The sequence below is a fragment of the Populus euphratica genome, unplaced genomic scaffold (assembly GCF_000495115.2).
Source record: "Populus euphratica unplaced genomic scaffold, PopEup_1.0 scaffold645.1, whole genome shotgun sequence".
Taxonomy (NCBI): Eukaryota; Viridiplantae; Streptophyta; class Magnoliopsida; order Malpighiales; family Salicaceae; genus Populus; species Populus euphratica.
In genome coordinates this window covers 100,994-113,866 of record NW_011500512.1, presented here as the reverse complement: position 1 = coordinate 113,866, position 12,873 = coordinate 100,994, and the positions used below count along the sequence as shown (strand labels likewise).

Genomic DNA, 12,873 nt, shown 5'->3' with positions numbered 1-12,873 from the left:
TTTCTAATTTTGGCATATAAAAGGAGGCATTTGCCATGTATTTAGGCATCTTGGTTTCCAGATCAAGATCATGCTCTTGCTTTCTCTCTTTTTATTTTTGCAATGCTTAAGTTTTGTTTTTATTAATATCTTATTTATTCCTTTCATTTCATTTGCTTTCCTTTACTTAGTTAACTTTTATTTTATTTATATTCTTATCTTATTTATTTATGTTTCTCTCTTTCATTATGTTTAGCTAAGTTTATTATGCAAAGGTAAAAAGGTTACAATAATGGTGTAAGAATAAGTATAGTGTAAACTTATCATGGACTTTAATGTTTGATACTAACATGTGTTGTATTTGTTATCTTGTTCACTCTTAATACTTTCCTTGTTAAATGGTTAATCTAGATTTATGTTATATAACACTTAGTATAATAAATACTTAGCACTTTCATAACCCAACCGTACGGTGTAATCAACACTTGTGCCATGAAAGGAACTTGATTTGTTGTTAACATAAGTTATAATCATGAATGTCTGACAACATTTACAAGTATTAGCATTATTCGAATAAGATGATTAATGTAATCATGTTAACAATTAATAATCCGATTGGAACCTTCTTCGTGTGTGGTTTCCAGTTGAGTAATAAAGAGTGTTTGTACTATACTTGTTTGGAATATCATTAATGAATTTTCTAACCTTGACATTTGTTTTTATCATTGTTTGATCCTCACATTAATCTCCATCTCAAAGTTCTCATCAACTTCTTTATTATTGTTGTTGTTGTTGTTATTGTTGTTGATGTTGCTGCTGTTGTTATTGTATTATTGTTGTTTATAATTTATACAATTAACCTCCTTATGGTTCAACGCCAGTCTTGCCGGGTTATTTATTACTTTGACATTCCTACACTTGGAAGAAGACATCAATCTTTTGGTCATGTCAGTATCTGATGATTGATATAGATATTTATATTACATGTATTTGTCCATCACACATCATTTTTTTATACTGATCTAATCATGTTTCTTGAGATATCCATAAAATCTGATATACTATGCCTTTCAATATTTGAGACAGAATTAGTCAGTATACAATATTGTTTTATATTTAATACCAGATTAATTTTGACTTCAAAAAAGAAAACAAATCCTACCTTTAGTGAGTAAATGTGCTTCTCTTAGTCTGTAGTATTCACTTTTTTTGAATGACATTCTTTCTCTTTTTTTTTAAAGAATTATCATTTCGTCTTGATTAAATTGTTTTCTTCTTCTTAGAATTCACTTTTTACTAGTGTTTGCCACTATTATTTAGGTTGTGTTTATTTCCCGAAAAATGGTTTACAAAAAACCATTTTCCGAACTTTTCTATATTTGTTTGCCATTAGAAAAATTGGTTTGCCATTAGAAAAATTAGTCAATAAAAAATACTTTTCAATCAAAGAGAAATTTAACTTGGTTTCCAAGAAAGTATTTTCTTGAAAAATTTAGACAAAAAACACTTTTCGGAAGTTGTGAAAAATTTAAAAATATCATATTATTTGTTGATTATATCAATTTGATCTTCAAACTTTTGATTGTTATATATATTTTGTTTTAAATATTTATTTTTCAATTTCATCTCTTAAAATTTAATTTTTATATTAATTTTGGTTCTTATTTTTATAATTGTTTTTTTTTCCTTATCATTTTTTTTATTGAAATTTTTTATCTATCAAATTTGGTCCTCATTCTTTTGATTGTTACTTATTTTATTTGAAATAATTTATGAAATGTTAATTATTATTATTTTAATTTCTTCATCTTTTATTTTTTTATTTTTTAAATTTGATCTCTATTATTTTTATTATTATTTATTTTATTTGAGATAATTTATGAAATTATATTCTTTTTTCAACTTCATTCTTATTCAACATTTTAATTTGTAAGATTTGTTCCTCGTTATTTTAATAAACTTGAGAAAAATAAAAAATTAATAAGTTATTTTCTATGACATAACCAAAAACTGGAAAGTGTTTTTCAATTTATTTTTCATTACACTATCAAATATTAAAAAATAATTTACTTTTCTAAAATTTATTTTTTTCAGAATTCACTTTTCAAAAAAATTATTTTTCAACAAACAAACAAGGACTTAAGATCATGCAAAACAGTTTCATGGCAGAGTCCATGACTTGCAGGTTAGAAAAAATAATAAAGATACTTGCCTTGAATGCCTTAGTCACGTTATAAAAATTATTTTTATTTTTATATATTTTAATTAAATAAATTTAGAATTAAAAACTATTAAAAAAATAATAAATATTATCTCTAAAAATAAATTATTTTAAAAATAAATTCATTATTTTTATATCTTTATCCCTACATGTTTTTGTTTCTATTCTCTGTCTTCTTTCTTTTCCCAGCTGTAACCAATGAATATCTAATGGAATAAATACGAGGGACCAATGGTCTTTTAACTGATTCTTTCCAAATGCAAAATGACAACCCATTCTTTTGGCAGATTATGCAGCCCTTCTTTAATTAGACCTTCCTGTAGCCTTCTTATCGTGTGGACTCTGAGGTCCACGAGTTGACCTGTCTTGGCCCTTCTGAAGTCTTTTTTTTGGGTGCCAAGCTATTCGAATGAACTGGTGCTGAATTATCAAAATGGCGTTAATAATCCTAAAATTAAGGAAAGAAAAATCAGGCGAAGGCACCTTTTCCATGGAAATGATCCAGAGCCACAAAATCCGATATCCTCTGCCTTCTATTTTGTTTCTGCTTCACATGTTATCACTTCACCTTCCCTCCTTAGCTTATACTCTTCCAGACAAGTATTTCATCAGTTGTGGTTCAGACACCAATAGTACTGCTTCTGGCCGGACCTTCATCGGGGACTTGACTTCTGGGAATTCTGGTTCCTTCACCTTTACAAGGCAGAGTAGTCCTGTTAAAGATAGCAACAAGTCAACAGCCACACCACCTCTCTATCAAACAGCAAGGATTTTCAGAGAACGATCTTCTTATGAGTTTGTGATCAGCAGTGCTGGTACTTATTTGGTACGACTCCATTTCTTTTCTTTCTCTTATTCAGCTAACCTCTCCACAGCCCTTTTCGATGTTTTGGCTTCTGAAATTTCACTCGTTGATAACTTTAGTGTACCGCATAGGAGCAACTCTCCCCTAATAAAGGAATTCTTTATTAACATCACTGTTGGCAAATTTCCGATATATTTTATGCCCCAAGGATCATCTTTCGCGTTTGTCAATGCCATAGAACTGTTCCTTGCCCCCGAGAACTTCATTCCTAGTTCCGCTCCACTCTTAAGCCCTGCTGGAAGTGAAGGTAGTTACGAGGACATACTCTCTAAGGCTTTACTGACTATCCACAGAATAAATGTTGGAGGCCCCACACTCTCACCTGAAAACGACACTCTATGGAGATATTGGGTCCCAGATGATAGTTTTCTCTATAGTCCAGACACTGCCAAGAACATCAGCTTTCTTTCAAGTAAGCCTAATTACCCAGGAGGAGTTAGCGAATACATTGCCCCTGATTTGGTCTATCAGACTGCCAAGGAGATGAATATAAATAGCAGTAGGTCTTCAAATAACTTCAACATAACCTGGTCTTTTAATGTGAGCAAGAATGCTATGCACTTTGTTCGCGTTCACTTCTGCGATTTTGTAAGTGCATCACCTGGTGTTTTGTTGCGTTTCAATCTCTATATCTATAGCAACTTCCGTCTTCAAATCAATCCATATGAAAAAACTGGCCGGTTGGCCACTCCTTTCTATTTTGAATTTGTTGTAGATTCTGATGATTCTGGAATTATGAGGATCAGTATCGGCCCCCCTCAAGATTCTGAAAATCATACTGCCTTTTTAAATGGGCTAGAAATCATGGAGATAATGGGGGAACTCGGAAAGGTAGCAAGGACAAGTGATCCCAAGAACAAGAACACTAGTGTCTTTGTTGTTGTTGGCTCAGTTCTTGGAGGCTTGGTTCTCATCTGCATTTTGGCAGTTGTTTTATGCTTGGGTCGAAGATGCAGGAAACGAAAAGTAATGGAGACTTTGGATGGGTCACCTGTGCCGGTAAATATAGGAGGGAGCACTGACAGTAGGCTGCAGGTACCTGAAGGTGCCATGTTTGGCTCCTTGACGCCTAATTTAAACCTTGGATTGAGGATCTCTTTTGCTGAAATACAGTTCGCAACGAACAACTTTGATATCAAAAAGAAAATTGGCAAGGGTGGATTTGGGACTGTCTTCCGAGGAACTCTGAGTAATGGCACTGAAGTTGCTGTGAAACGAAGTGAGCCAGGGTCACACCAGGGCCTTCCAGAATTTCAAACAGAGATAATCGTTTTATCTAAGATTCGCCATCGCCATCTTGTTTCTTTGATTGGGTATTGTGATGAAAATTCCGAAATGATACTGGTTTATGAATTCATGGAGAAAGGGACATTGAGGGATCACCTGTATGATTCAGCTTGGCCTTCCTTGCCTTGGAAGCAAAGACTTGAAATTTGCATTGGTGCTGCAAATGGTCTTCACTATCTCCACAAAGGATCCTCTGGGGGATTTATTCATCGCGATGTCAAATCCACTAACGTCTTGCTTGATGAGAACTACGTGGCCAAAGTTGCTGACTTTGGGCTTTCAAGGTTATCAGGTCCTCCCGATCAAACTCATGTCAGCACAGTTGTTAAAGGCACCTTCGGTTATCTTGATCCTGATTACTTTAAGACCCAACAATTAACAGAAAAATCTGATGTCTACTCATTTGGCGTAGTTCTTCTTGAGGTTCTATGTGCAAGACCTGCTATCAATACCTTGCTTCCACTAGAGCAAGTAAATCTAGCTGAGTGGGCAATGTTCTGCAAGAAAAAAGGAATGCTGGAAGAGATTGTGGATGCTTCAATAAGAAGCGAGATCAACCTCAATTGTCTAAGGAAATTTGTTGACACAGCAGAGCGATGCTTGGAAGAATATGGTGTAGATAGGCCTAATATGGGAGATGTGGTGTGGGATTTGGAGTACGCATTGCAACTACAACAAACTGCTATGCCGAGGGAGCCACATGAGGACAGCACAACCGATGCTTCAGCCATGCTAGCACTGCCTAATATTCAACATCTTCCTTCTCTTAGCATGTCAATGGAGAGGGATGATATGTCCATGTTGAGAGAGGATCTGTCAAAGTTACCGGAAATTGAAGTTTTCTCCCAATTAAGAATTGATGATGCCAGATGAATGCTTCAGGTATACAGAGGTAAGTGTAGCGAAGTTCTAAGTTCATGATATTTAGCCTTGCACAGACTGAACTGTCTTCTTTCATACGCCCCTCTTTGCATACTTCCTTTCGATTTTTGTTTTGCGTCGGATTAACATTGCTAATCAAACTGCAAGGCATGGTTATAACAGCAGAATTTTGCAATAAACAAAAAGCAATTTGGACTTTGGTCTTATATAATCCCTGCCAAGATATGCTTGATCTGTTTGCTTCCAGATTTCAACTTTCTGTATGAGAATCTCAGAAACAACCATCAAAAGTAAACTTTCCTTGATCAAAAGACGATTATTGGTGAATGAATCGAGAAGAATAAATGCCCCTACCAAATTCAGGGCGTTCCTGTTAATGTTTTTGAGGAAGCAGCAATGGTCTTAGAGCTTACCCTGCTTCCTTCTTTGAAGGCTCAAGTTATAATATGATGCTGCCATTCTTCAGCTATGTTCATGCATGAATGATTCGATCGTGCCCTTTACTTTACTAATTTTAAAAAAAAAAAAAAAAAGGAGTATATATAACTGGCCTGTGAAAGATAAATATTCACCAATCAATTCTATGATATGTTTTTAAAACCAATAAATTTGTTTTTCAAGAAAATCCATGCTTAAACACTGCTACATGTTTTACTGTCTTGATATATAAAAATATCATGGACCGTTTAGTGTTTTTTCTTTTCTTTTAATTGATTTTATGGATGTCTAATTCTTTCTCACTTATAATACAATTTATGATAGTAATACCATTACTGAATTCTTGAGTGAATTCACAAGCATAACAATTCTTGATATTTGTGAAGAACAATATTTAAGAAATGAAAAGTTCACTGATAATGAGTGTAATAAGGTGCCCTGAACTTTTTTCTTTGGGAACCATAGCAATTAATAAAAATAAGATTATGCAGTAGCTGCTCTTTGATATTTTATACAGAAATTCAAAACGATATATATATTGTAAAAATCAGAAAGAAAAGCACTTCATCAGTTGACTTATTTTGTGTATATATATTGTTTCTCCGACGCTATAGGAATTATATGATGGAAGAAGCAATGTGAGATTCACAGCTTGGAGTGGTAACATCAGACCTTCGATCGAGGGCTTGCAAGAAAGGAGGATCTATCAAATATCTTTCTTTTCTCTTTTCATGTAACCTAGTAAATGGACCTTCATTTTTCTAGACATGGGCCTAAACAGCACAGACCTGACATGGGTTTGTGACGATGAATGAAGTTTAGTTGCCTCATGTTATCGTGGCCTTGTCTTGAAAGGAGCAGCAAATACGAGTGAACTCCGGCCACTCTGCCCAGAAGACAAGCTGTTGCCAATAGCGGTGGAAATCAATGCCAAAGAAATTCGATGCAGAAAACGTTCACAGTTTCATTAACCTCTGCCTTTCCTTAACTGACCAAGAAACAGGAAAGGTAGCTAAACATAACGGTGAAATTTCTGTATTATTAATGGAACATGCATGAGTTCTTTACTCTCTGCCTTCGGTGATCCTTTTAAACATAAAATTTATTTGTTCATCTGATAACATTCTCATCTGCTATGTGCACTATCTAACAACATCAAAGAATATCCATGAAACATGCACTTGTAACCTAACTTGCTTTAGCTACTTCTTCTTACATAAAACTAACAAGCGTTACACAGATGATGATTAGTGTCCGGCGCCTTTCCCGCTAGGTCCAGAGGAAGCCACCTTATACACCTGCCGCTTTGCTCCAGAAACCTGACCACCACCAGCGTCGTCAACAGACTCTGGATCAACTGAAACTTTCATGTTGGTTGACACAGAACCAAACCCGCGGTCATCGATAGGATCAGTAGTAGCATGGTGATCATCGTTCTCGTTCTTCGTTGCTGATGCAAGAGCTCTAGAATCAACGAGACTTGGGTTTGTAACAAGTAGGATCATGAGCAAGATGAGTACGGTCAAACAGAAGTGTCCCATTGTTTGATATGTTGAAGCTGTTGGGTTATGGTTTTTTGAACTCTAATATTATTAGCAGCTCCACCTATGACAACCCTTGAAATATTCCCTGGAGACCCAAAAAGAGTGGAGCTCCTTTTTTGTCTTTTGGTTGGGGCAAAGAACGGAGCTGAAGGAGTTGATTTGGATTTTCGAATCTCCATTGAACAGGTTACCAACCTTAATTTATACACACAACTCGCATTAAGGGATAGTTTGGGTGGCACAGGACGGAGGGGGCTTTTTCTGAAATGGGACCGTTCAACCAAGAGAACATTTGACTAGAAATTCTCTTCTGTTTGTTTCGAAGCAAATTTCACTTTCACACTTGTGTCTTTCCGTTCCTTTTGTCTCTGAAATTGATTTACCACATTTGGAAACACAGGTGGTGGAAGTTGATTATTCGTTTAGGCCACATCTCCATCTTCCATAGCAATTCATAAAGGTTCTTTACTTTGTAATAAAAAAAAAAAAAATCAATTTGATACTTTTTATACCGTGGATGTAAAGGTTCCTTGTTTGCAATAAAAAAAACAATTTAATGTTTTTTAAATCATGTATTTATAAATACATAATTAGTTTGTTGTGGAAGGGAATGTAATTAAATCATATATGATTAAGTTTTGATCCTATAATATTTCATTATTAAATTATTTTTAAAAGTAATTTGATGACTTAAACTTTTAAAACAATTTAAATTTTTAAGTGGGGATAATTTTTTAATATATTATCAAAACCAATGATTTTTTTTATTGAAGTTATATGTTAAATTTTACTTTATTGATTGTTATTACTATGACTCATTGATACCGGTTGATTATTAGTTTTTTAAAAATTTATTTGTTTTTTTTTACCATTCTTGTTCTTCCCATTTTCTTTCTATCTTCACTATAGATCCTTTAGAAGAAAATCATATCACTATCAACCCTTATATTTCACAAGTGCTCTAAACCCTAGTTTTATATTTTTTTTTTAATTTTAGATTAACGTGGGTGTCCGGGCCAGCTTGCGCGTACCACGACTAATCCCACGGGCCCTGAAGTTAACGACCATGTAAGCCTCCAGTGGCCATCATATGAGCAACCAAGGACTCGAACCTGAGACCACAGAGGGAGCAAACCCCTTGATCCCAAATCCTTACCACTTAGCCACCACCTAAATGGTTAATTTTTATTGACGTTGATCTATGCTTTTTGAACCTTCCGTAAACAATGCTTGATAATATTGCAACGTTCTTTGATGGTGCTCTATCTCATCTATCTACATACAATGCAACCAATCCCTACACATAATCCACATTTACTAAGTTTTATTAGTCATTTATATTATTTTAATAACAAAATGTTATGAAGGCCATCGATCTGCCATGTTGTCAATTACTTGTTTTAAATAGTAAATAATAATTTCTACTATGTTTTTCTTTTATGTTAAGGTAGCGTGAGAAGAGTGATCTCGTTGAAATGAAATTGTTATTTTCCTTTTAAAATTAAAAGCACCGATTTCATTACCTAATTTGGCTTTTGTGCTTAGTAAATTTTTAACTCCCAGTCTTTATTCAGTTATTACCGAAAGGCAGCAGTGGAAAAGAAATATGTAGTACTTAACTAGCTTAGATAATCTGCATTTCGCTGCGCCGCCGGGATAATTTTTCTCACAACGTGAAAATAATATATATATATATATATATATATAATTTAATTAAAAAAAATTCTTGTAAGAAAAACGAAAAAAACCTAGGGTAACCTCTGTTTTTTATTTAGAGTTGAAAAAAAAAAAAACTAACCTCTGTTTTTTATTTAGAGTTGAAAATTTCATAAAAAGCAGGAACGAATGAGACTGAAAAAAAATTTAAAAATATAATAAATTTAAATTAATCTTCCAAATTTATAATTTATTAAATTCCATACATCAGGTCAATAAAAAAATTAAAAAAAAATTAATATTAAAAAATAAAATAAATTAATTTAATTAAAAATAAAATTCCTCTTAAAAAACAAGATTATGTAACAAAGACAAAGACAAAAAAAACCTTAAGGTCATATCAGGTGTATTTAATATTAAAAAATAAAATAAATTATTTAATTTAATTAAAAAGATTTAAAAAAAAATAGATTTAGCAAAGACTAAAAAATTAAAACAGCTTGTATTCTTCTCAATGATTGAAAAATCCTGTTGAAAGCAAGAAAAAATATTAGAAAATAAAATAAAAAAATAAACTCGAATAAATTTATTAAACTCGAATTAATATCTCAAACTCATAACCCATTAAACTCGACATTTAAGTTTAATTTAAGTTTAATCAAGAAATTTAATATCTTACAAATTTAATGTCGAATGATAAAATCGTAGAAAAAATAATCAAATTAAAAAATATATTTCAAGGTAAAAGAATAACAATAATAATAAGAATGAAGATGAAATTCAATTGTAAAAAAATTCAAAAAGAATGACATTAGGAAAAAAAAACATATATTAAGCTATTTTAAATAAAATAAATAAGAATTAAAAAATATGTTCAAATTTAACATATAAAAAATTTATGGAAGATAAAATTAAAAATAAATTTTAATTTTATAAATTATTTTAAATAAAATAAAAATTAAATTAAAAAATAAAAATTAAAGAGTTGTATTGATTTTTTTAGTGCTCATAGGATGAGAGAGATTGGGAGGGGTGGGGACCGGAGATAGTGAAGTTTACATGCGTTGTCTCTTGACAAGTAAAGATGATCACCTAGAGGATTCTAGAAAGCCATTGCATAGACAAGCACATCCTTGTCGCATGCCCGCTGTAACATTCTTTTAAAATAACTATTTAAATTTAATAAGTTATTAGGCATAATTTTAAAATATAATTTATATAATTTTTAGTATATTTTATTAAATGAAATTTTTTTTAATTTAAAACTTATAATAATTTATATTATTTTATATTTAAATTTTATTAAATAAATAAAAATAATAAAATTTAAATTCATAATAATTTTATCATCAAAATTCTAATATCATATTAAAATATTATTTCAATTTAATAATTTATACTATTAAATAAAATATAGTATCTACTCTGTATTGTTGTCTAATAATTCTTGAGTCCATGTATTCCTCCCTATAAATTATTTAAATAATATTATATTTAGTAAAATACACATCAGCCCCTCAGTCAAATCGGTTATTACTGAAAACCGAAAGGAAAATACCCAAATGCTTGTGCATGCCGGCTTCTTGCAATTCAACATGAAAAGTGAAAAATATCCCAGGAGAGAGAGATCTATGCCATTTTACTTTCAAATGCCAAAAAAAAAAAAAAAGCGTGTAGACCAATCTACCGCAATTAATTCGGCTATGCCCAGCGAACCACCTGGAAGAGATGAAGATGCCCTTGAGAGCATCCCTTGTTAGTTCTGTCAATAAGAACAAAGACATCAAGAACACTGTTCCAATCCTTGTTGTTTCGAGTCTATGTTCACAACAGATAAATTGACTTCTTTTAGCTTTTTTTAATATAGCTAGGATCATCTAGTTAAGATTTTTAGTTAGAAATAAATAAATGAGCAATAAATTTAATTAGTAAATTAAATTAATTCAGCTAGGCCTTGGGCTTTAATTACTTTGCATGGTCTAAAAGTGAGAGATTAACTAATTTAAACAGCATCAAAATGAAGGAATAACGGGAAAGAGAGTATTTTGGAGATATAGATTGAAAAGGGATAATAAATTAAACACTTTTAATATGGTGAAAGCCGCATAATTACAATTTGGGAATGGGAGGTGAAGAATTTGCCGCTGTTGATACCTCTTCCATTTCAGTGGTTAAGGAAGAAAGTATCATCAACGGTCAAAGAGGACAGTAGAATCATGGAACAGCCAGGACCGTCAAAACGGTCAAAGAGGATAGTAGAATCATGGAACAACCAGGACCATCAAAGTATAATCAACGGTCAAATAGGATAGTAGAGACATGGAACAACCAGGACCACCCAAACCTCCTTTTACAGAGTTGCACACTGTCTGTGTTCTAAATTGTTGGTGTGGACGTGAAATCTGAGAGCAAAAACCATGAATTATTATTATTCCTTTTTACTTATTCACAACTCTTCTCCGAAAAAGGAACGGTGAGCTAAAGACATGATCAACGAGTCAAGATGATTCTACGAGTCAAGATGATTGAGAATTAAATCGTGGGTACGAAGTTTCTCTTGAGAAGGAATAGGAATCTTGTTAGTGTCTTGAGTGAAAAGAAAGACAAGGCAAACTTAATTTTAATCTCCGTGGGCGTAAGGCTTAGAGGGGAGCTTTCAAAAACGTGTGTTCCAAATTTATTTTTATATTTTAATGTTTTTGTGTGTTCCAAATTTATTTTTATATTTTAAACCTTTTTTTATATATTTTTACTCACTAAAAATATTATTATTATTGTTGTTTATGATTAGTAATTCTATGAAAGAAAGAATATTATCTATTAATAGATTATCACAAAATCAATTTTTTTAAAAAAAAACTAATGTAGAATGATAAGATTGTAAAATTAAATGAGACTTTTCAAATATATGACCTGAGTTATAAGATCAAAAACATTACAAATTTAAAAAAACAAAACAAAATTCAATTCCCAAGAAATAAAATGTCAAATGATAAAACTAGGGAAAAAAACAATTAAAAACAATACAAAAGAATGGGGTTGAAATCAAAATAAAAAAAATAAATTAGAGGAAAAACCAAAAATTTCAATTGGAGGATTAAATTGAAACAAAAAAATAACTTGAGAAAAAGAAAAATAAATCAAAAGAATGAGAGTTAGATTGGAAAAAAAAAACATAGACTTTGATTGAAAAATGGAATTGAAAATCAATAAAACTTTAATAAAAAGGTTAAGGGAAAAAATTAAAAATTAAAAGAATAATGACCGAAATGAAAAAAAAATTAATAACATATAAAAAAGTGTAATTGAAGGATTAAATTAAAAACAAAATAATTTTTTTATAAAAAGGATAAGAACAAAAATAATAAATCAAAATAATAAAGACTGAAATTGAAATACAAAAAACAAAGAGAACAACCATGTATTTTACTAGCATGATAGAGAAAGAAAGGGAAAAAAACAATTATCGGTGATTAACCGCTCATAATCCATCATCATGTGCCGCATCAGGAGGAAACAAATGTAGTGGCGCTTCTAGAGATATGACATAAGGTCAAATTTGGATATTGGATGGCATACCATGCAATGCCCAAAAGACATAGACGCATCTTATGCATTGACGCTTAATGAGCATACGCTAGTAGCTTATAAGAAAAAATAAAAATTCAATGTAAAAAATACCAAAAAACCCCTAATTACCCTGAAAATCACAACAACACAAAAACCAAATATAACTTTTATAATATTTAGAGAATTGTAACATATTGTTAAGTATTATACTTGATCTTTAAATACAAATCAATCAATTTGTTAAATTGATGTTAAATTAAATTATTTAATTTATTTCATCCTATTTTATTTAGAATGGTGATTTATATTTGGGCTAATGAATTACACATATTAAGAATTATTGGTAAAAAAATTAAGTTGATATAATTAATAAAGTATAACATAATTATAAATAAATTTTAAAAATTAAGGATAAGTGCGTACTCAATATA

The 12,873-nt window shown here is 31.3% G+C and overlaps 1 protein-coding gene across 4 annotated transcripts; it reads left to right on the top strand.

The window, feature by feature from the left end:
- Positions 1 to 2,546: 2,546 nt before the first annotated feature.
- Positions 2,547 to 7,641, top strand: LOC105115120 (probable receptor-like protein kinase At2g23200). 4 transcript variants are annotated; one of them, XR_840273.1, is made up of 3 exons: positions 2,547 to 5,244; positions 6,287 to 6,680; positions 6,913 to 7,641. XR_840273.1 is itself a non-coding variant. In XM_011011918.1 (2 exons), exon 1 carries the CDS (start codon positions 2,634 to 2,636, stop codon positions 5,223 to 5,225), a length of 2,592 nt encoding a protein of 863 aa, XP_011010220.1. In that variant the 5' UTR covers positions 2,547 to 2,633; the 3' UTR covers positions 5,226 to 5,244; positions 6,913 to 7,641. The 4 variants fall into 4 exon arrangements, 2 of the variants coding, with proteins under 2 accessions (XP_011010220.1, XP_011010219.1); XR_840274.1 differs by having other exon boundaries at positions 6,287 to 6,696; XM_011011918.1 differs by lacking the exon at positions 6,287 to 6,680.
- Positions 7,642 to 12,873: the final 5,232 nt, after the last annotated feature.